The 23,519-nt window shown below is 49.3% G+C and overlaps 1 protein-coding gene and 1 long non-coding RNA gene across 2 annotated transcripts; both read right to left on the bottom strand.

Moving 5' to 3' along the window:
• Nucleotides 1-4,332: 4,332 nt before the first annotated feature.
• On the bottom strand, nt 4,333-8,905 carry DNAJC28 (DnaJ heat shock protein family (Hsp40) member C28). Its single transcript, XM_053657987.1, has 2 exons — nt 8,569-8,905; nt 4,333-7,344 (listed from the first exon to the last, which is right to left on the bottom strand). The coding sequence occupies exon 2, from the start codon at nt 7,293-7,295 to the stop codon at nt 6,153-6,155; it is 1,143 nt and encodes a 380-aa protein (XP_053513962.1). The 5' UTR covers nt 7,296-7,344; nt 8,569-8,905; the 3' UTR covers nt 4,333-6,152.
• A 1,842-nt stretch (nt 8,906-10,747) lies between these two features.
• Nucleotides 10,748-19,293, bottom strand: LOC119035754 (uncharacterized). The gene is made up of 3 exons (XR_005079861.2): nt 19,170-19,293; nt 18,653-18,782; nt 10,748-11,011 (listed from the first exon to the last, which is right to left on the bottom strand). It is a non-coding gene; the product is annotated as an uncharacterized LOC119035754 (long non-coding RNA).
• Nucleotides 19,294-23,519: the final 4,226 nt, after the last annotated feature.

Below are 23,519 nucleotides of genomic sequence, written 5' to 3'. Positions count from 1 at the left end.
CCACACAGAAATGTGTCATCTTGGATGCCGGCTCTGACACCCAGACACTTAGTAAAGTTGGCTGTAAGTTAAAATGGCTCTCCCAGCTCCCCCGGTGCACATTTGCTCCAAGTGCAGACTGCAGTAAGCAGGTAGCACTACTGGTCATTCCAGTGCCGCAGCCACGGTGCCATCGGCAGTGCTTCCTAAAATGTACTGTAATTCTTGGTAAAATTCCCAGGAAAAAGAAGTGCAATTTTCATAACCGTTGCCTTTGTGGAAGAAAAATAGAATTAGTATATTTAAAGTCCAGTAGCCCTGGCTGGTGTGGCTCAATGGATTGAGCACCAGCCTGTGAACCAAAGGGTGGCTGGTTCAGTCCTTAGTCAGGGCACCTGCCTGGGTTGCCGGCCAGGTCCCCAGCGGGGGGAGCACAAGAGGCAACCACACATTGATGTTTCTCTCCCTCTCTTCCTCCCTCCTTTTGCCTCTGTCTAAAAATAAATAAATAATAGATAGATAAATTCATTTATCTATTTATAAATAAATAGATAAATAAATAACTGCAAGGGTCTTATTAAACCAGTCAACAATTCCTACCCACCCCTGGCTGGTGTGGCTCAGTGGATTGAGCACCCGTCTGCAAATCCAAAGGTTGCTGGTTTGTTTCCCAATCAGGGCACATGCCTGGGTTGCAGGCCAGGTCCCCAGAGTTGGAGCATGTGAGAAGCAATCAACCTATCGATGTATCTCTTGCACATCAATGTTTCTCTCCCTCTCTTTCTCCCTCCCTGCCCCTCTCTCAAATAAATAAAATCTTTAAAAAAACAACAAAAAAAAACCCTTCCTACCCTAACTGAATCCTCCCAAAAAACTAAAATAAAAATCAGGCAAAAAGTATGTTGTGTTTATAGGTGAGATATAATTCCATTCTGAGCCTAGGTGGTTATAGGCAGACTTTTCACCCCCATGAATGCCTGGTGGGATGTTTGAATGCTGGGCAGGACACGGGGAAATTCCTCTTTTCAGTCACTGTGACACTCCCCGCACCCCCGGCCCCACCTCCTAAATGCCTGTGGTCCCGCTGCTGTTTGAACTGTTGAACCACTGGGACGGCAAGGACTTACCAACCAATCAGAACAGAGGCCAGCACAGCGGTACGGGTCTCCAAAGCGCCAAAGAGAAACTCTAACCATTGGGTCAGCTGACGACTCCCGCGCAGATCTCTCGAACGTCCTCTAGAGGGCAGCACGCCTCCGCTGAGAACCACCCAGACCCTCCCGGCTGGAGCCTGTCTAGGTCAACATCCACCGGGATCACAGCAGTCGTGCCGTTGGACCAGACCGTGCTCCTTTGACAGGTGAGGGAAAGGAAGTTCAGGGAGGTCACAGAGCTAGTGAATAGCGGAACCTGGGTCTAAATGCAGATGCCCCCGGATGCAGAGCACACTTCCGTTCCTCTGCAGCACACCGCCCGAGGCTCCTCGGTACCGGAGCGTGAGTAAAGCACAAGAATGATGGTAGTCCTACTAGGAAACGGACTGGATCCGAGGCCGCCCCGGGAACCGATGGGGTTCTTGCATCTTCTCTCCAGAGGCTGTCACTAACGTGACCGGCTCCAGTCGCCTCTCGGCCAACTCCACAGCGGCACCGTGTGTGGGTGAGAACTGGCATCTGGAACCAGACCAACCACACACAGCCTGGGTTCAAACCCCAGCTCTGCCACTTTCTAGCTGTACGACCCAAGGCACGTTACTTAACCTCTCTGAGCCTTAGTTTCCTCATCTCTCAGAAGCAGCGTACAATATATCTCTGCCATAGGGTTGTTGTGAAGAGTAAATTAGTTAACGCAGGGCAAGTGTTCCACAAGTGTGAGCGGCTGTCACCTTCTCAGTACCTTGTGCCTCGTTATTGTGCTGCATCCCATTCCAGATTCAGGATAACTTCGTCAGCGTCTGTTTGCCTCTCTATGCCTCATGGTCTCTCCATGTAAACTTTCAGTGCTATTTACTTCATCTGCTCAGCATTGATTAGCTCTAATTTCCACGAGGATACAACAATTTCATGCAGGCTTCACAAATCATGTGTTGCTATGGAAAGATCTTGAAGATACACTAATAGGTGAGTGAAGAAAAAGGTATAGACAAGTATGTACAGTATGTTCACATTTTGTGTGTGTGTTTGAGAGAGACTGTGTATGTACAAATTATATACATTTTTGGAAGGATATTGTAGCAAAATGATGGTCCCCCCAAATATATACTAATCCCCAGAACCTGTGTTATCCATGTCATTACATAGCAAAGGGAAATTAAGGTTGCTAATCAACCAATCTTAAAATAGGGAGATTATGCTGAATTATCTGGTGGGTCTGATGTAATCACAGGGTCTTTCAAAGTGGAAGAGGGCGGTAGGAGAGTCAGAGTCATGTGACATGAGGACCCGACCTGCTGTTACTGGCTCTGAAGACAGAGGGCCCACAAGCCGAGGAACGCAGGCAGCCTCTGGGTGCCGGGAAGGCCCCACAGGCCTGACTTCTTGGGCTAGGAACCACAGCTTTCCCAGAGGAACGTCACCATGGGCCATTTCGAAGGTGACGGGCAACAGGCACAGCTGTCCGCTGCATCGTTCAGGCCAAGCTCACCGAGCGCCTTGGGACAAATCACGGTGCAAACTGTTGCTGAAGGGAAAGCTTTCGAGGACGAGGCCACAGGGTCACCCGAGGGGAACCACAGAGGGCACAGCGGCCCAGGCATAAATGCCCAAACTGAGTCATGTGCCCCGGGTCATGTTTCCTCCAGAAGGTTCTCAGGGTGCACCAGGGAGGACCCCGCCCCTCCACTGTGAGCAGGTATCCTTGCTAACAGTGTTAAGCTTATTGGGGGTGTGTTTGGGTGCGCCTGTCCTGTTGAGACCTTCAGGCGGGATCTGTCACTTTGTGGGGCTGAAGGGCAATGGCACACATCAGTCATCTAGGGAAGACGTGGGTCCTTGAAGAGAAAGGCAGCCCTTCGAGGTTGGTCTCGGCAGGGAAGATACTCCCTTGACTTCACTCTCCTAGGTCCAGGTTGGGGTGAGTGGGGCGTTCGTGGGGCACGGGAGGGCTGCCCCAGAGTGGAAGCATGTTGGGCTCTGTCAGCCCACAGCGGGCTGGGGCCTGGGCTCAGAGGCAAACTGAGGATGTGGTTTTGTTCAACAGGCCAGACGATGCCGTCCTAGGATGGTCCTCCCTCCCGCTCCGTCATCCCTGAGCCTGGAGGGACATCTATGCTCACATCCTAGACTGGTCTCACTATTATAACCGCCTTTGTGGGTCTGCCCTTAGATCGGAGAAGAGGGAGTTCAGTGTCCCCACGCAGGAGGCGGGGTGGTGGCAGCAGCAGTGACACCAAGGAGTGTCTGAGGTTCCCATTTGGGGCTGAGGGGCCCACGTGCACCCCTCAATTGCTGCTTTCTGGGAACCCAGGTCGTGGAAGGGGGGAGACCCCTGGAGGTCTCCAGTGAACATATGCTGCTTGGAACACTGTCGGAAAGGAGAGGCACCACCTCCGGGAACAGGCACGGCACACCGCCACCTGTCGCTTCTGCGGGCTCCTGGCGATGTCCCCACAGCGGGCTGAGGCCCAGGGATGGGGACCTGGGCAGTTGGTAGTAGGGAAGCATGTGAGGGTGTAACAAGGTTACAGGGGCTTTCACCTTCAGGAGGCCCCCCACCAGCAGGGCTGTGTCCTGGCAGCAGGAGGAAGATCATGTACAGCAACAGTGCTCACCTACCAAAGACCTGGACACCGTCCACCTGAGGCGCCAGGCCACCGAGGATGGGCCTCGGGCACACAGAACAGACAAAGCCGAGCCGCAGCCGGGACAAAGGCCTCTGTGGTGGAGGTTCCCTCCTCCGTCCTCAGGGTCCTGAGCCAGGGTCCCGGGCCTGCAGTTTGGAGAGGAGCCGTGAAAAGGCTGGGCACCAGGCACAGTTTGATTCGGGCTAGTTAATGAGTTGGGAAATGTCAATAAAATGCTATGACATCTGGAAAGCTAAGTTAGGAGGCGAAAAACTAACAGAAAAAGGTCAATGCCGTGTCGTAAGAAATGTCAGATTCCAACTTAACACACTCCACTAAACCAGCCAGAATCCTGTCTGACCTGGAGCTAGGTTACTTAAATAAATAAACCTGTTTTTACTTAACTGAATTACCTTCTTAACAAGAAAAATCTATGTCATGATTGGTTTTGATATCATCAATCTAAAAGATAAAAAACACGTAGGTGTAAAAAAATTTAGGTAGTCAGCCAAAAATATGGTTATTATAGTAAAATACGGTTATTATTGTTGTTTGTGCAACAGACCACTCAATAATCATTAAAATTCACTTTAATGTAGACAACATTTACAAGCATAAAGTACGCTATGCTGAAATTAAGGATTTGCTAGAGTTTTCTGATAATTTTACTTTCCCTTTAGCCAGTATTGAAGATGGCTTCCCTGATATATGTTCCTGCAATGCAGCTGGGTGTGATACATCGAAGTCCCTTTTTAGCCAGAGTCACAAACTGTAGGCTTCTAAGGTGTTTTGGAACTTAGTTCAGGGTAATGCTGTCATTCTAGAAGCCAGATAACTCATTCAACAAAATAATCACATATTATAGCAATCGATGTCCCATCATTTAAGCAAAAAGGCCTGAAATTTCCTTTCGAAGATGTAGTTTTGCTTTGACTATCACATACTTTACTAATAGCTGACTATCACATACTTTACTAAGAAGCTACTAATAGCTTCCGAAATGAGTGGTGAGAGCCATGCTTCTGCAGCATCCACACCGCCACCCTCTGGATTCCACGAGGAGACAGACCTGCTCCTTCCGGCCCGATCCCATTCCGTCCCTGTTGCCCAATTCTGTGGCCAGAGCAGTTCCACAGACCCAACTATGTCAGCTCAGGCGGTGGGCATGCAATGCAATATACAGATCACGTACCATAGAAATGTACACGTGAAACCTGTCGTCCTATTAACCATGTCCCCAATAAATGTAAACAGAAGTCGGATCTGCTGAAAAGTGGATGGACGCAACTGTCTCATGAAGGCCAAATTCTTACTTGCCAAAGGTGTAAACTGGTTAAAAAATTCAGACATCTTATCTTTGCTTATTAAAGAATTCCTAAGGAAATTAGCTCCCTAAGACAGCAAACTGAGATTCTTCGTGTGACTGGGGAGTCACACACACAGCACAGAGGCCGCGGATGGGTTTACGAGAACCTAACGTTTCAGTGAGTGCAGGTGAGGCCAAAGGTGAAATCCTGTTTCCCTTGAACCATAGTGTTACTCCCCGCAAGCCCCACTCCTGAAAAGTCTCAAAATGCACTCAGAACTCCTTTAAAAAAAGTGGACACGGGAGTCTATTTCTAGAATAGCTAAATCTAAATCAACCAGCTTGACTGACTTTAAATCAACCAACCTGATCAATTTCTGCAGCCAATGGATCATGAAGTTAGGTAGGGAAAAGTACAAAGTACAACCCGGGTACTTGTTTTTTGTTTTTTTAAATTCAGTATCCACCGAGAGGACCTTTATTTTTTTAAAAAAACAACACTGCAGTAGCTCCACGGCTAACTTCCTATCACGGGATTTCCACCCATGTGGTGCCCCAACCAGAGGAACCACTGAGCATTAATAGCCTCGGGGGTGTGAGTGCAGCAACTGGCAAAGAACACACATCATTTGCAGGTTTCCCTCCTACATTCCCCGCCCTTGTTTAGTTTTATGACTTTGGATACTATTTATTCAGCGTGTTGTTGTTGTTGAAGTGCCTGTGTTTGAAGATGGCAAATGACAACTTTTTAGAGTTTGAAATGGCACCGAGACATCCGGAATACCCTTCAGGATTTCCCGTCTGAGTGCCTGTCCAAATTCGCCTGATGACTGACAATGAAACTCTGAAACAGGTTAAAGAGCTTTCTCAGTTCTCCTCTTGCTCTATGCCCAGAGCGAAGCTGATTGAGCACCTCTGTGATGCAGTTTCTGACGGCCTTCTCCCTCACACCTCCATCCTCCAGGTGAGATCAGTTTGTGCAAAGGACTGAGACGCACAGTTCTCCTGGGTAGCAGTGTACACCGCAGCCTCTATGTGTGATGTCAGTACAACTGAAAATGACTCGGGGCAGTACTGTTGAAATGGTCAGAGTTTAATAAATTTCCACATATTCGCCCAGTTGAAAAAACCTGCCTTGACTCCAGATGTTTTCTCCCCTTCTCCCTGATCATTGCTATTTGGGTTTTTATCTGTGACTTCTTCTGTTTTTATAAGGGTCTCATATATGTCCTGGGCTCTGGATATTTCTTTCTGTGCATCAAAATGGACTTTTTGCCTGGTTAGCAGGGGAACAATTAAGTTAAAATCATTAATCCGCTTGTTTAGTTTTCTGATGTTTTCTTCAAACTGCTCACAAACTTGGTTCCACTGTTTCTGTTCAGTTGCTGTCATGAGGTTGCCAAGTTTTTTCCTGGATGCTAAAATCGCCTCTCTGAGCTGATCAATAGTATCCTTTATTTCCTTTTGCATTAGGATCCATTCTGGCTGGTATCCATTATCGATCAATATTCTGTTCAGGTTGTGAGTCATGGGATCGATGTATGAACAGCCAGAAAACTTTTTCAGAGGCTTTCCTTTCCCACTGAGATTATCAAAGTCTCCTTTTGCCATTGATTCCTGAATGAGATCCTCCACCAAACGCTCTATTGCCTGAGTTATCTTTTGTTCTTTACTTTGCCTTATATCTTTAACAGTTAAACTATCGGCGAAATGCTGGCTGAATAGTTTCTGCTTCTGATATTCCATCACTTGCTCAGTTGCACGATCTGCTCTAAATTGCCTGTATTGCTTCTCCCGTTGACTTGGAGGTCCAAAACCAACACCTTCGAAACTTAAGTAATGCCGGTGTTGGGGTGTTTTATATTCGAATTTCCCTTCTTCTTCGTCCGCTTCTTGAGCTTTATTTTGTCTGGCATTTGTTTGTTCTGTCACATGGGAAAGCACCTTTCTATAAGCTTCTTCAATCTTTATAAACGTTGCAGAGTCCGCAGTAGAGGAGCCACCGTCTGGATGGTACTGCTTGGCAAGCTTGCGAAAAGACCTCCTGACATCGTCTGCAGAGCATCCCTCATCCAGATTCAGCAGCCTATAGTATTCTATCATCTTCTTCTTTAATTTATGAGTTGACATCATCCTATGTCTCAGGACTCCAAGATATGGAAGCATTTTCATTCGATTCGGAACCACTGCAGCATTGGCCAGACGAGACCTTAAGATCTGAGCCATCATCGCGTGCAAAGGGGGCCTTGTGGTACCCAGAGTTCTTCCTACCAGTGATCTATAAAATGACAACAAATATAAGGTGAAGAAAGTTATTTTACCTGACGATTTCATACTTTTGGCAATAAGGAAGAAAGCACAAGTACAATACGGGGCAGTTCTTTCTAAGGCGGCTGCCAACCTTACAGTATATTTCATTTATGCTGGCAGGAAAATGGAAGTTGATGATGTCTAGCATTAACATATTGTGATGTAATCTGAATTCTACTCACTAGCCACAAAAGGTTAGAGCAGGCAAGTTCCTCGAGATCATCTAACCCAATCTGCTCAGTTTATGAGAAAACATAAGCCCAGAAAGTTAAGCAGCATAACCAACTCACAGAGCAAGGAGCCGACAAGTTGGTTAGGGTGAGGGCACAATGAGATGTCTGTCTGTGTCCCCAGTAGACTATCGACTACACCAGCCACCTACCAACCTTTTACCTGGCGTTTTCCTTGTGCCTTTGTCTCTCCCAAAGTCTTCTGGTGAGCAGACTTCACACAAATGAAAGGGAGGGCACGACGAGGTAGATACCTGGTCCGTCACCAGACTGAACAGAATCAAGTCCCACAGACTTGAAGCCCTATAGCTTGTTAGGAAGGAGCTACGTGCTACATGTCGGGAAACTGATGAAAGGTGAGCCCTCCCGACAGGTTACCTGTTACTCTCAAAAGCATGGGAGAATTGAACAATAAAGATAAAGAAAATTTAAAATATAAATAAATGCATGGTAAAACAACGATAATTAAAAAAAATAAACGCACAGTAGCCTTGGCTGGCATGGCTTGTGAACCAAAGGATCGGGGTTCAATTCCCAGTCGGGGCCCATGCCTGGGTCGCAGGCCAGTTCCCAGCAGGGGGCCCATGAGAGGCAACCACACATTGATATTTCTCTCCCTCTCTCCTTCCCTTCCCCTCTAAAAAGATGAATGAGTAAAATCTTTAAAAATAAATAAACAAATACATAAATAAATAAACGCACAGTAGACCAGAGGAGAAAGACTTGTACACAGACAACGGCAACGAAATGATGTGAGTGGTTTAATTGTATCATTCTTGTACGAACACTAAAACTGAGCTCCTTGGGGACCCCCATTTTCTACACAACCGGAGTCAACGGCTCTTACAGCCAGTTGCGGGGGGGGGGGGGGGGGTGGCGATAGTGCCAAGAGCGGTCGTTGCGGGGATAGGGGGGCTGGTTAGTCCCAGCACGCGACACGCCCGGCCCGGTCCCCCACTCACCTTCATAGACTCCCGAAAGGGGCTCCGCTGAGGCCGCCCCCACGACGAGCCTCTGCGCATGCGTTCGGGATTCGCCCTTCACTCCCGGGGTCTCCACAGTGGCCGGTCCCCGTCGTACTAGACTGTGTGCCCTTCCCAGAGGGGACTGGAGAGGTCACGGATGGCAGAACCGTACTTAATCGGGACAGGTGTTGTAGCTCACCGGGGAGCCCAAGAATCTCAGAAGGAACTGTACCCAAGAGGACTCAGGCAAGACATTTTGGGAAGTGGGGCCCCAGCCAGGGGCCACCGGCTCCCTTGGGCGTCCGGGGGGCCTCTCGATTGGGATTGTGGGAGTTGTAGTTCGCCGGGAAGAGTGCCGGGGACTCTGCTGTGCGCCTGCGCCTGCCGAGAGGAGGCGGGGACCGCTAGCGACGCAACGGGGAGGTTGCGGAGGGGGCTAGGGCTTGTCACGCGGTACGTTGAGCTGTGAGCCTTTAGGGAGGGGAAGCCGGGTCCGTTTCCCAGAATAGCCGCTTCGGAGCCTGCAGACGGGACGACACTGGTCTACCTAATCCAGAAAGGTGTAGCCGACCAGGCTAAAACCTAGGCCTTCATCGGTCCCGCAAGAATTCAGTGTCAGGCATTGGTACGGGCTGCGAACAGTCGAGGGCAAAATCTAAAGAGGGGTCTTCTGGCTTTAAATTCAGCCACTGACGTAGGGGACTTAACCAGGGTCAGGCGATTTTTTTAAAAAAAGAAGAAAGAAAAACTTGGGAGGCAGACCTGGGTTGTAAATCGTTTCTTTCATTTGCTTTTCTATCTGTAAGATGAGAGTACCAATAACTAGTAAACGTGTGGTTAGCACTTAGTTTTTGCCAGACACTGTGCCAAGTGCTTTTAAATACAGTCTCGTAATCCTTACAACAGCCCTTTGAGATAAATGCTGTCGTTTTCCACATTTACCTGTGATGAAATAGTGATTGCATCAGACTCCTTGAGTTTTTGCGGGTTACACAAGGTATGTAAACTACATGGAACCGTGCTTGGCACATTAAGCAGCACTATGATTATGTCTCCTAAAAAGAGCTGCAAACAGGTACTAGTGTTCTAAGCTGCCGAGTTATAGACAATATAATATGTTAACCTTGTTTGTTGTAGATGCACAGAAAAAGCTTTAAATTCTGATTCAGAGGGATTTCTTTGCAAGTAAACAACATAAAAGAACTCCTGCATGAAAGAAAATAGTGTTTCTTCTAGTTGGCATCTTAAACACAGCATAAAAGAAAAAACTCATCAATACAGTTTAAAAACCACTCATTACTTGTATAGCACTTTGCATTCACAAAGCTGTCCTTACAAATCTCATTTTGATGTTTGCATCTTTATTGATTGATTGATTGATTGATATAGAGGGGAAGGAAGGGAGAAACATCTTTTTTATAAAAGATTTTTTAAATTTATTTTTAGAAGGGAAGGGAGAAAGGGAGAGAAACATCAATGTATGGTTTTTTTTTCTCATGCGCCCCCTACTGGGGACCTGGCCCACAACCCAGGCATGTGCCCTGACTGGGAATTGAACCAGCAACCCTTTGGTTCTCAGGCCAGCATTCAATCCACTGAGCCACACCAGCCAGAGCAGAAACATCTTTTTTTGTTGTCGCACTTATTTACTCACTCATTGGTTGCTGTTTGTATGTGCCCTGACCCAGGATGGAACGGGAAACCTTGGTGCCCGGGGAGGACGCTCTAGCCAACTGAGCGGAGCTGCCCAGCCAGGGCTGATGTCTGCATCTCATAAGTTACTTTAGTCTGAGGAGTTAGGGACTCAGTTACATCGGTAACTGGCAAAGCTGGGCCTGGAACTGTAAGTTCACTTCCCTTTCAGAGGGTCAGTTGTACAGTATGATTCCGTTCATGTAGAGGGTGAGTTGGATTCGGTGGCGTTATCTGTATAGAACACTTTCAGCTGCAGGATGTACACTGACTGACTGATGGGGGATGAGCTTCCTCGTGTATAAGAAATGTGGACCTAGGCAGTTTCTGGGACTGATTCAGCTTCCAAGAGTTGCTCCATTGCTTTACCGTTCTCTCTTTCTCCATACTGGTACTTTTAACACAAAATCCTTTAAAGTACTTCAGTATTTCCTCAAAACAGGAACATTCTGTTACATCACCATACCACTCACCCAGGACAGCATATTTAACAGACACAATATTGTTTAATGTACAGGTTTTTTTAACCCTGCTGGTTTTTTGACATTTTCCATTTGGCAGAAGAGGACTCTCCTTCCGCGGCGTTTCCAATGGACCTGAAACCCAGGTGAGTCTCAAGCCACCTCCTCACATGGGGCTGGACATCGAGGACTCTCAGAAATGACGCGCACGTCCGGGATCGAGTGCTGATTTCTGTCAGGTCTAGCTCAGAGCTGTAACACTTGGCCTCCCTTTCTTGGCACGAGATCTAGAGGGCGAGAAAATGTTTTGGGGCTGAGATCTTTGCCTTGAAATTACTCGGGAAGAATTAAGATCACATTATTGGAGTATCAGGAGCGAGTTATGAGTGCCTTCCTCTGTAGGGACACAACCCCTGAGCTCAGCACAAACAGGTAGTGGGAGGGTTTCTAACCCCGAAGCCTTGGAATTGCCCAGGGGACCGTGAAACACCAGACACAGCCTGAGCTCAGGCAGCTGCCCTGCTGAGCCCCCAGTGGGCAGTTCCAATGCATCGTCAAGGGGCCCAGGGGCCGGGCATCCAAGACACAGCAGAGCCGTGGCCACCTGACATCCCCCACCGAGGGTTCAAAAAGAGGCCCTGTGGAAATTGGCAACTGGGGATGAAGTCCGAGAAGTGTTTCCCCTGAAAAACCCTGACTAAGGCAGGGTAGCCTCTGGGGTATCACATCAGGGGACCAAGGGGGCTCTGTGGGCATCCGTGCCGGTGAAGTCACCTTGCTGTCTGCGGACCCCACTCCAGCTCTTCATTCAGTCCTGCTGCTGGAGCCTGGCTGCTTCTCACTGAGTCCAGGTCAACTCTCTGCTTCCCACCGCGGCAGCCCCCAGACAGGCGCTGCCCAATGAGGATCCGCTTGTGCCGACCTTTGTGCAAACCTCCAGATGTCCCCCAGACTACCCCAGGAAGAGCCTGAAGCTACACAGTGACCCAGGCCCCACCTCTCAAAGCCACCGCCAGGGTGTTCCCCTGCTCACCCGGCTTTCACCAGCGTGGCCAAGTCCGGGCAAGTGTGACCGTCCCCTTCTGTCTCCCCGTGCAGCATGGGGCTCCCTGCTGTCTGCCGTCCTCTCTACATTCCACTTTCTCAGGGAGAGCCTCCCCATCAGCCCATTTAACTGTGACAGGCCCTCCCCGCCACACCTTAGCTCCCTCTCCTTTCCTGTCTCCACACAGACCGTCTGGAATCTGGGTAACTGCTTGTTTATTATTTTTATTGTATATTGTCCCCCACTTTAGAGCTGGAGTTCCACCAGGGACCAATTTCTGGGGCCTGACCAGGGGCGGCACATGGTAGGTCCGCAAGCAGATTATTTGCTGGAGTGAGTGATGGGTAAATACAGACTTCAGTCTTGCAGGACTGGGTTTTCCGACAGGGGCTGATTATCTCGTTTAAAACGTGGTGCTGGACTGTTGTTGGGTTTCTAATCCCTTATGTCCAAATACATTGTTCTGTAGCCTTCCCGGGCGTCCTTTTTTTTTTACGCAGGGAAAGAGGTCTACAAAATAATCCATTTCAGTGTTAAGAGGGTATTCACATAAAACTGGCTGTTTACCCCTACAATCACTGTCACATCATCCATGTGGACGTGACCTTCCCCGTCCCCCGTGGTCTTTCCCTGGTGAAGCACATCTGTGTCACCACACATTAAGCCATGTGCCAGTCTTCCCGTCATTCTCCCCAGGACACTGGCGAAGCGGGAGCCTTCACCAGGTCTTTGAGTAGCTTCTGTGCGGCTCATGTCACTGGTGGCAGTGGTCTGATAATGTGCCTCATCATCTGGACGGGATCTGAGAGTCAGCAGCTTCAAGTTCAATAAGGGATATCCCTTTTCTCCACTGCAAGGATCGGGGGATTCTTTTGCTTTGGGCTAATTTTTCTTATTTATCACTTTATTAATTTAACAACTAAACAGTGTCAGGCACTGTTCTGGGCCTTAGAAAGGGGGAGCTGAACCTCTGGGGCAAAGGGACCCGGTTGGCCACCCAGCTGCCTGGAGCCGAGCCAAGAGCTCTGGGCAGTTGCTGGCTCCCACCAGAGCCGTTGGGGGCCCTGATCCTGACTGAGGACACAGAAGGACAGTGTCATCTCCATTACATACAAAGGTGGACTCGTGAGATAATCGAATCCAAACCATGGTGTATTTTTCCAAATGATTTGTTTACAAAGATGCCATATAGAACTGTTTCGTAATTATAAAGTACTTTCAGAGAGCAGCATCTCTCTCCGAAGCGGTAATGCTAGGGATCGCCAGCTTGGTGGTTAGAAGGAGAAAAACAGCCTGTCACGTCAGAAAGTGACTTTACACAGTGAGCGTCGCTCAGGTGTCCTGAGGGGTGGAGGGTAAAATGGCATAGCGTTGGGGATGTTTCCTGCTGTTTGAAACACCCTGTGTCATCCGCACACGGAATCGGTGCAAATAGACTAAGGAACTGGCGTTCAGTGTTGGGACGGACACTTCGTGGAAACACTGGACAAGGTTTGCAGCAGTGAAAACTTCTGGCCGGGTAGTATCTACTCGGTGGTGTGAACGAGACTGACAGAGACCCATAGATGCAGTGTTAAAAAGTGGGGGCTTGTTTCCATAAAGTTTCTAATTTTAAGGACCTTAAAACAATTTGCAATTATTTTATATATTATGAGTTCTTAAGACTAATAGAGTAGTGCCCATTCTCTCAGAGAAAAAATGGAAATACAAGCAAGGGATTTATCCAGGATTACTCCAATTGCGAGCAGTGTTGAGTGTGTGTGTGAGTGTCTGTATGTGAGTGTGAGTGTTTCTGGTTACATGACTGAGTATGTGTGTGCATGTGTGTGTGCATGTGAATGTGTGTATATGTGTATGTGTGAGTGTGGTAGTATATGAGTGTGTCTGAGTGTGTTTGTGAGTTTTCTGGAATAGCCCACTGTTAACCTTGGCTGCCCTAATGTTCTTTCATTTGGATACACTTTGGATTAAACAATTGCAAAGCCTTGAGAAAGAAGAACCAAGTTGGAGGAATCATGCTACCTGATATCAAACTATAGTACAAGGCCAGAGTAATCAAAACGGCATGGTACTGCCATAAAAATAGACACATAGACCAACAGAACGGAATAGAGAGCCCAGAAATAAACCCACGCTTTTATGGTTAATTAATTTTTGACAAAGGAGGAAAAACATACATTTGGGTAAAGACAGTCTGTTCAATAAATGCTATTGGGAAAATTGGACAGATACCTGCAAAAAAAAAATTCAACTAGACCACCTTCTTACACCACACACAAGAATAAACTCAAAATGGATAAAAGAATTAAATGTTAGACTTAAAACCATAAAAATCCTAGAACAAAAGACAGTCAATTCACCGACGTTTCTCTTAGCATATGTTTCTGCGGTATGTCCTCAGGTGGGGGAAGCAAACAGACACACAACAAATGAGACCACGTTACGAAGCTTTCCGCAGCGGGAGAAACCACCAAGATGAAGGGACAACCCACTGGATGCAAGGATGTATTTGCCAACAACACATCCGATTGGGGTTAATATCCAAAATTTATAAAGAACTCAACACCAAAACAAACAGTCCAGTTAAAAAATGAGCAAAGGATCTGAATAGGTACTTCTCCCAAGAGGACATACAGATGGCTAACAGACATAAAAAGATGCTCAATGTCACTAAATTATCCAAGACATGTAAATTAAAACCACGGTGAGCTGTCGCCTCCCACCTGTCAGGATGGCCGTCATCAATAAGTCAACATGTGCTGGTGAGGACGTGGAGACAGGGAACCCCCGTGCACAGTGGGAATGCAGCCTGGGGCAGCCACGGAGGAAAAGTGTGGAGCTACCTCAAAAATCGAAAAATAAGTGCCTTACGACCCAGCAATTCCACTTCTAGGAATTTACCTGAAGAAACCTGAAACACCAGTTTGAAAGAACACGTGCACCCCAGTGCTCAGTGCAACATGATTTACAACAGCCAAGCTACAGCAGCGACCCAGGTGCCCACCGACAAGTGGATAAAACAGTGGCGGTACATTTACATGGTGGAATACTACTCAGCCATAAACCAAATTGCCATCTGCAACAACGTGGCTGGGTGTGGAGGGTATTATGTTTGGTGAGATAAGACAAAAATAGATACCATATGATTTCACTTATATGCAAAATCTAAAAAATAAATGAGCAAAACTGACAAAGACTCATAGGTGCAAAGAACAAACTGGTGGTTACCAGAAGGAAGGGGCGTTGGGAAGCTAGGAAAAGGGGAGGGGGTAACAAGTACCACTCAGTAGTTAAAACAGCCCCAGGGGTGTGTGAACACAGCACAGGGAATGCAATAGATGATAATGCAGTAACTGTGCGGTGGCAGTGGGCGTGGGAAATACCCACTGTTGGAGAGAAACACTGCGTCTCTGACTGTCTAGCCACCAAGTTGTACCCCTGAAATCAATACAGAATAATTTTGAAATTAAAATGTAATTTAAACATTAAAAAAATACAAGTGAAGGAAATACAGGTTTTCCAGAGCTGATGAATCGGTGCCCGCAAAGCTCCCCCAGGTGACTGCCATGCATAACTGAACTGGTTACCAGCCTCTCGCTCCTGGCACGTGCCCTGACTGGGAATCAAACTGGTGACCCTTTGGTTTGCAGGCCAGCACTCAATCCACTGAGCCACACCAGCCAGGGTGGCTGCAGAAATACTTCATAAGTCATGTATTATAGGAGACTATTCTGCATGGTGTGGGCCCAGCTTTCAGTGGAAAGCAAGGTCTGATGCACAGGACCCACACCCACAGATAGGTTCTCCCGTGGGGAATCAGACCTGCACTGTACCTCAGCTGCTTTGAGACTTGCTTTTTTGCTAAAACTCCCTCACCCTGAATTGAGGCAGAAAACATTTACTGCATATATTTATTTCTTTATCTTTAGAGGGGAAGGGAAGGAGAGAGGGAGAGAAACATCAATGTATGGTTGCCTTTCGTGCATCCCCTGCTGGGGACTGGCCTGCAGGGAAGCAGCCTGCAACCCAGGCATGTGCCCTGACTGGGAATCAAACCGCGATCCTTTAATTCGCAGGCCTGCGCTCTATCCACTGAGCTACACCAGCCAGGGCTTGTTACCCTATTTTAAAGGTAAGGAAATGGAAGCTCCCAGGAATGATAAAGTTCTCAAGAGCATGCTGCTAAGAGGCAGGGAAGGAGAATTTACACCTGCAGTGGGTTAACACGAAGCAGGTGAGGAACCTGCCCAAGTCCAGCGAGAGGACAGGGGAGCGCAGGAGGCTGGTCTTTCTGTCCTGCACCCAAACCACCTCTCCCACACTAATCAGAACAGCGAGAAGCGGGACTGAAGAAGGCGCAAGGTGGCGCGGGGCGCAGACTGCGCAGTAAGAAGGTGAGGAGCTGGGGCTGAGCATGCCAGGAGCTGCGGGAGGAGTCCCGCAGGCTGGAGAAGACCCCTCCCGCACAGAGCAGAAGGAACCTGTCAGTGGGTGTGAGCAGATGGAGGGTCTGCCTCCCAGCACGCATCAGGGGGTTGAGAGAGGCGGTGCCAGGTCTGGAAACGGCACAGTGAAGCCCAACTCTCCGGCTTTGAGAGAAATCTGGAGAGCCGCGGGCTCTGGAGGAAGTGTGACCCCTCTCGCGACGGCGGGCCCAGCGCACAGGAAGAAATCATACCAGCACTCAAAGAGTCGGGCCCCATTTACATTGTTTTCAAAACGAATTTGTCATCCACAGTTTAGTATCTCCTCCCTGTATTAAACCTTCCTTTAGTGAAGATGTGGGAAGGAGACGTCTTTGATTCCAGGTGCTTCTCCGGGTCCTCCGCCCGCTGCACCCCGCCTCACCCCGCCCCTGCCCCGCCTCTGATTGAGCACAGAGGCTCCTCAGAATGACGACCACCCACCCCCACCCAAACGAGTACTCCGACATGCCAGCCTAAACCTGAAGTCCATGTTAAACTGAAATTTGCAACAGATAGAGAAAAAAATCACGGCAGAGAATAATACCAGGGCCCTGGCAGCAGCACTTTTTAGAAGACAAATTAAATCCTAATGGAACTTATCACATTACCTAAAATAAAATAAACCAGGTCATTGAAATGGGCGTACATTATGGCATTTCATTTTTATTTTTTTCCCATTAAATCATAAATTCCCAAGGAAATACCTTAGACATGTGCTCACAATAACTGGGAGGCTTCACATTTCAGCAGAAGTATTTTTGCATGAATTCAAATAAGTAACGAGAGTGCATGGAGGGCCCTCCAAGTTTTTTGCTCATGTCAAAGCCATTTCACGAGCATGAATTATCTCTGATGCTACTAAGCATGTGCCAAATACCTTCCGGGTCTGTGAGCAATCTCCATGTGGCAGGCCGAGCCAAGGTCTGAGCTGCTCATGGAAACAGCAACATCAGCTGAACTTCCTGGAATATACAGCAGTCGAGCTTGCCTCCCAAAGCCATTAGAGTTAGATGCACCTCGATGCATTAAGTTCAAGTGTAACTACAACGGAAATACATGATTCACCCGAGCTCTGACCTATTTTTTCATCCCAAAAGCAAAAGGGAATGGCCATTACGAGACTCCTACTTTCCTTTCTAGCATTTTCCTGGAAGTTATTTCAGAGAAGAGTAAAGGCAAAAGGTACTTGGTGACATTTTTAAAAAATTATTTTATTTATTTATTTTTAGAAATGGGAAGGGAGGGAGAAAAAGAGGGAGGGAAACGTCAATGTGTGGCTGCCTCTTGCACGCTCCATTCTGGGGACCTGGCCTGAAATGCAGGCATGCGCCCCGACTGGGAATACACCCGACCACCCTTTGGTTCGCAGGCCAGTGCTCAATCCACTGAGCCACACCAACCAAGGTATTTTGGTAGGAAAAATAAATAAATGTGGCTTCAAGTAAATAAACATGGCGACTGTTTTCATTAAAATATAAATATTGGGCCCTGGCTGGTGTACCTCAGTGGATTGAGTGTGGGCCTGGGATGCAGGCCAGTTGGGGGGGTGGTCAGTGCTCGAGAGGCAAACATACATTGATATTTCTCTCCCTTTCTCCTTCCCCTCTAAATATAAATAAAATTTTTAAATCTTAAATATATATATATAAATATTGGGAACATTTGTGTGGTTTAACAAATCATGGTGTGGTTTCTCTGTACCCTGCTTTGGGATGGGGGAGGGGAGAGATATGAATCAAGCTGCTCTTCTGACATATTCTAGGTTTTTAACAGCAAACAATGCATAAACATATAAAGATAGAATGTTCATTCCATTTAAAAGATGTTTCCATTTCCCTTGATTCTGCTGCATAAAACACCATCATACTCTGCACCCGTTCAGCAATAACAGTGGAAACAGGCAGAGGATTGGATTTGGGTCATGCTGCATAAATTGTACATCAGCCTCCCAGTCGCTCCTGGTTCCCCGAGCACCATCAGACCCTCAGCAGGTCTCCACGCGCGAGCTTCCGCAGGCCCCTGTTCGCTGCGGCACATCTCCAGCGGTCCTACAGGTTCACACACCGCTAGGCCACCCTGGTGGCTCCCCGGTGTCCAAAAGGCTCTCCGGCTGCGTGTAACTCCTCCGGGGAAGAGGGGAAGCGTGCGAGCCGTGGGAGGGAATGGCGAGCGAGTCACCTGGGCTACAGGTGACAGGGACTCGGGCAGAGTCGAGCTGGTCTGAACGGCCCCTCTCTGGACCTGCAAGTCCGGGCGTAACACGGCCCCGCGGGGACAAAGCGACCGGTCCGCGCGCGGATGCTGCGGGCTCCGGAGGCATCTCGGCTTACAGAGAACGGCCTACGCTGCGTCCACGCGGGCTCTCGGGGTGACGGGGGTGGACACATGCAGGACCCCCATCCCCGCGCCGCGCTTACTTTCCGAGCTCCTCAAAGAACCGGTACTCGTCCCTGAACCGGGTGCAGGTGGTGGTGGCGACCATCCCGGGGTCCCTGCTCTGGTGGGAGATGTGCCCTGAGCGGTCTCATGGTCCAAAGGCATGTTGTCCTACATGCAAAGTGACAGTAACACAGGCTCAGTTAAGGTAAAGACGGACCTTTGTCTGGAAAGATACCTGCCCGGGGCCTGACTGCCCGCCATGAGCTGATTCTAGTTTGGAGAGTTTTAATTTCAGGCCCTCCTGCGCGCCCACTTCAGGTCTCTGGGTCTGCAGGGCTCCCTCCCGCGCAGGCCTCCCGAGGTGGTCGGGTTTCGCCTGGGGCCCCTTTCTCCTCCACACACCCACGCCCAGGATCGGAGGGCAGGCTGGGGTGGTTATGGCGACAGTAATTCACCCACTATTTTTAGTGTGGTGCGTGATTATTTTTCTCGTTTTTCCTGTAAACAGTGGCACGCACGCTAGCCAGCAGGCCGCTGTGCTCGCATAGCACTCACGCGGGACACTGGCGACGCCAACCCGCACAGACCGGAGCCCGCCCGAGGGCCAGGGACGTAGGGTCTCCTTCTCCACAGAGCGTGTCCGGGCAAAGCAAGATCCCGTGGCTCGGGTGACGTCAGGCCACGGGTCGCGTGACTAAGACCCCGCCTCAAAGAGGCCCGGTCAGGCCGACCGCGCGGAAATGTCGCGAGAACCTCCTGCCTCCCGGAACTTGCTGAGCTGACCCGGAGGCCCTCGGGGCGGAGGTGTGGTCGAGGGGTGTTGTTTTGCTTCCGTTCGGTTAACGGGACGGCCAAAGCCGACGCCTTAGGGGTTGCCCGAGTGTGAGCGTCCAGGCCTGGGAGAGGCGGGGAGGTGGAGAGCAGGGCAGACCTGCGGAAGGGAGGCGCCGCCCGGCGGGGTCGCCCGTGATGAGGGCGCCGCCCGGGTGGTCACGCGCCGCAGGCACGCGACCCTAGAGGGGATGGGCTGCGGTCGCCAGGGGCCAGTGGGGCCGCTGCCAAGAGGGAGGCTGTCAGCCCCGGTGCCTCGCCGGGCCCGCCCTCGCGCCTAGCCCTGCTTTCCGCCCGGCAGGCCAGGCCCCGTTTCTTCGGCTGGAGCCCCGCCCCGGCTCCGCGCGTGTCCTGAGTCTCCGGCGGGGCTCTCCAGCTTTCCCATCTCTCCCGCCGGCTCTCAGGCGCGTGGGTCGTTTACAGCTGCAGGTTGCTCGCGGCTCGCCCGCGCCGGCTGTTCTCCTTTTCTCGGCTCAGTTTTGCGCGCTCTGGTCCTGCGTCTGGGAGGAGCGCTGGAAGAGACAAGCAGCGTCTAGAAGGGCAGCTGGGCCGAGCGCTGGAGCAGGGACCCCAGCCGCTCGCGATCCCCGCTGCCGGCCACTGTGGAACCTTGACGGCGTTCCTCCTAGAGCCTCCTCTTCCTCACTGCTCTCCAGTTGTTAAAGACTTAGCAACAAAACGGAATACATTTAAGTGGCACGTAACACTATTTGCTGGAGAACCATCTAGTCAGAATTGGTTTTAAGGCAAATCTGACTCCAGAGACAGCATTGTAATGAGGTGTCAGGGTGCTAAGCCCACCACTCAAGGACGCCCCTGAGCGACCCTTCCACCTTAGGACTTGTTCAGAGACCCCTCGGTCTCTGGGCGAGGATGATAGAGGACTGTTTGGCCCATAGTGTTCTCAGTGGAAGAGCACAGGAAATGAGCACATAACCCAGTGTGTTACCCAAGCTCCTTCCTGAAGAGGCCCTTCCAGATCAAATAACATTTCTTACATTGAATAAAATTAAAGAATCACATAATTTCTATTGACTGCGCAGGTTTAATTCGCTGCTCTAGGGGGTGTCCACAGTGAGCATTTGGTTCTATTCTAGTTGTTAGGAAATACATACTGAAATATTTATGGATACAGGGATATGACATCTGCATATTACTGTCTAATGATTTAGGAATAAGTGCACACACAGTGAAGGGGCAAGAGAGAGCAAGCACGTAAACAGCAAACTGCGTGGAGGGAAGTGTTAATCAGGAAGTCTGGGTAACGGTTATTGGAAGATTTTTGTGTTATTCTTGCAACTTTTGTGTATGTAAGTGTCTCACTTTTAATTTCTTAAAAATAATTTAGAAAAAAAATAATTTAGCCCTGGCTGGTGTAGCTCAGCGAGTTGAAGGTGGCCTGCAAACTAAAGGGTCACTGGCCGGTTCCATTCCCAGTCAGGGCACATGCCTGGGTTGCAGGCCAAGTCCCCAATAGAGGCCACATGACAGGCAACCACACATTGATGTTTCTCTCTCTCTCTCTCCCTCACTTATCTTATTTCTAAAAGTAAAAATTACCCACGGGACCCCCGTGGCACGTCAGGACCAGGGTACAGTACGGTTTCCCTTGTCCTGGAAATGGGGCGCGGCAGGAAGGGAAGCCGCCCCCTCGCCCTTCACGCACCGCACGTTTGTGGGGTGCTAAACCATTCCTAGACGACCTGCTTCTGGGTCTGGGTTTCGTACGTAGCAGAGCAGCTCCCTCGCTGTGAACTATTGAAAGTCAGCCCTCGACACAAGGGTTTGTAAAAAGATAAAGATAAAAAAATAAATTAAATTAAAAAAATAACTTATACGTTATTGCCCAAAATGGGAAGTAACCAAGATGTCTCTGAGTATGTGAGTAGATAATCGGTGGTAGATACAGCTACAGAATGATAAAAAAAAATAATTGAGTCCTGGCTGCTGTGGCTCAGTGGACTGAGCACCAGCCTGCGAAACTAGGTGGCTGGTTCAATTCCCAGTCACTACACATGCCTGGGTTGTGGGCCAGGTCCCTAGTAGGGGGCGTGCAAGAGGCAACCACACACTGATGTTTTCCTCCATTCCCTCTCTCTAAAGATAAATAAAATCTTGGCCCTGGCTGGTGTAACTCAGTGGATTGAGCTCGGGCCTGTGAACCAGACAATCGCTGTTCAATTCTCAGTCAGGGCACATACCGGGGTTGCAGGCTGGTTCCCTGCAGGCCAGTTCCAGGCAGGGGATGCATGAAAGGCAACCATACATTGATGTTTCTCTCCCTCTCTCCTTCCCTTCCCCTCTAAAGATAAATAAATAAAATATTTAAAAAGATAAAATAAAGATAAATAAAATCTTAAAAAATGAGTTATTCAGCTATGAAAAAACATGGAGGAAACTTAAATGCCTATTGCTAACTGAATGCAGCCAGCTGAAAAGACTACATGTTGTATAATTCTAACCATATGACTGGAAAAGAGAAAAGTATAGAGACAGGGCAAAGACCTGTGTATTGAAAAATGGGCAAAGGACTTGAATAGACATGCCTCCAAGGAGGAGAGACAAATGGTCAACAGGCATAAGAAAAGATGGGCAACATCACTGATCACGAGGGAAGTGCAAATCAAAACAACGAGTTAACCACATCACATCCCGTAGGAGGCTGCTCTATAGTGATGATGAGAACGTGCAGAAATTTGGACCCTTTGCGCGTTGTTGGTGAGGATGTAAAGTGGTGGAGACATCTCTGATTGTTACGAGTGGGAGTTGTTACTGCACAGAGTGGGCCGAGACCAGGCACACTGCTCAGCATCCTGCACGTGCACAGGACGGACCCGCAGCAGAGAATGATCTGGCCCAGAATGTCGCTAAGGAGTGGGAGTGCTGCGACGCAGGGCCCCGCTGTGGACACCTCAGTGGTCCAAGTCACCCAGTCTGTGGTGCTTTGTGATAGCAGCCCTCTCGAACTACTCCAACAGGTCTCTGAGCCTCCTGTACACTGCTTCATTGGACTCCAGGGACTTGTATTAGCCAGTCTCTGAGGTGGAAAACTCTAAAAGCAAGTAGGAGCTTTAGCCTCCTGAGTTCCCCCTTGCTGGACATGCCCTTGGGAACCTAACTATAAAAGGGCTTTCTGCCCTGGCTGGTGTAGCTCAGTAGATTGAACATGGGCTGAGAACCAAAGGGTTGCTGGTTCCATTCCCAGTCAGGGCACATGACTGGGCTGCAGGCCAGGTCCCCCAGGGAGGGCCACATGAGAGGCAACCACACACTGATGTTTCTCTCCCTCTCTTCCTCCTTCCCTTCTCTCTCTAAAAAAAAAAAAAAAAAAGCCCTTTCCAAGTGAGAGGTAAAAAGAAAAATGGCTATTGGGGAAGTGCCAATTCAGGCAGAAACCCCGGTAGCCCTCAGATTGGGAGGCAAAGGCCAGGGGTAGTGACCAGAAAGGGAAGGGGAGCAACGGCACCAAGAGGAAGAAGGCATTTCTGTTGGTTCGCAGGGGCTAAGACGCTCATTCTAAACAATCTTTGATTTCCAGTTCACTGGTCATCACGCTGGTCGTCCTACCTGCTCCCTTTCATCCTCGCACACGGCTCCTTGGGACCCAAGGTTGCTTTAGGTTCGATCCAAAGGTTTGTATGCCCTGTTCAAACAGCCAGAGGTTTGAGTCCTGAGGCAGTTCCTCTGGTACCGCAGCCCTGCACTGCTGGACCCTGCTGCGCGGCCCCTTCTTTCCAAGGCTCCTCCTCGCCCCCGTGACACACCATTCAGCGGGTCTGCTCGCTGTGGTCACTGTCAGCACCTACACCCGCCAACCTGCTCAGTGCAGGGCGAGCCTCCATCCCTAAGCTAGTGTCGCACAAATCCCTCACTGTGTGCAAGGAAGTCCCACCTCCTCTTTCAACATCGTTCTTCCCTCATTTTGCAAAAGAAAGGTGCAGCTTTCACTAACCCTGAATCTCACCGGGTTCTGCGAACATCCTCAGGACACTAAAGGCACTCCTGAGAGGTTCATTTGCTGTGGACGCTGAAATCCTTCCTAAAATTGGGGTGTTTCCAATACTTAGCTTTCAA

Source organism: Artibeus jamaicensis, unplaced genomic scaffold (assembly GCF_021234435.1).
Source record: "Artibeus jamaicensis isolate MK-2021 breed Jamaican fruit bat unplaced genomic scaffold, CSHL_Jam_final scaffold_474, whole genome shotgun sequence".
NCBI lineage: Eukaryota > Metazoa > Chordata > Mammalia > Chiroptera > Phyllostomidae > Artibeus > Artibeus jamaicensis.
Note: the sequence above shows the minus strand (reverse complement) of the source record. Positions and strands in the feature narration are given on the sequence as shown.

Excerpts from the sequence above, each read along its gene's own strand:
- DNAJC28 (XM_053657987.1), bottom strand. The coding sequence starts at position 7,295 with ATGATGGCTCAGATCTTAAGGTCTCGTCTGGCCAATGCTGCAGTGGTT.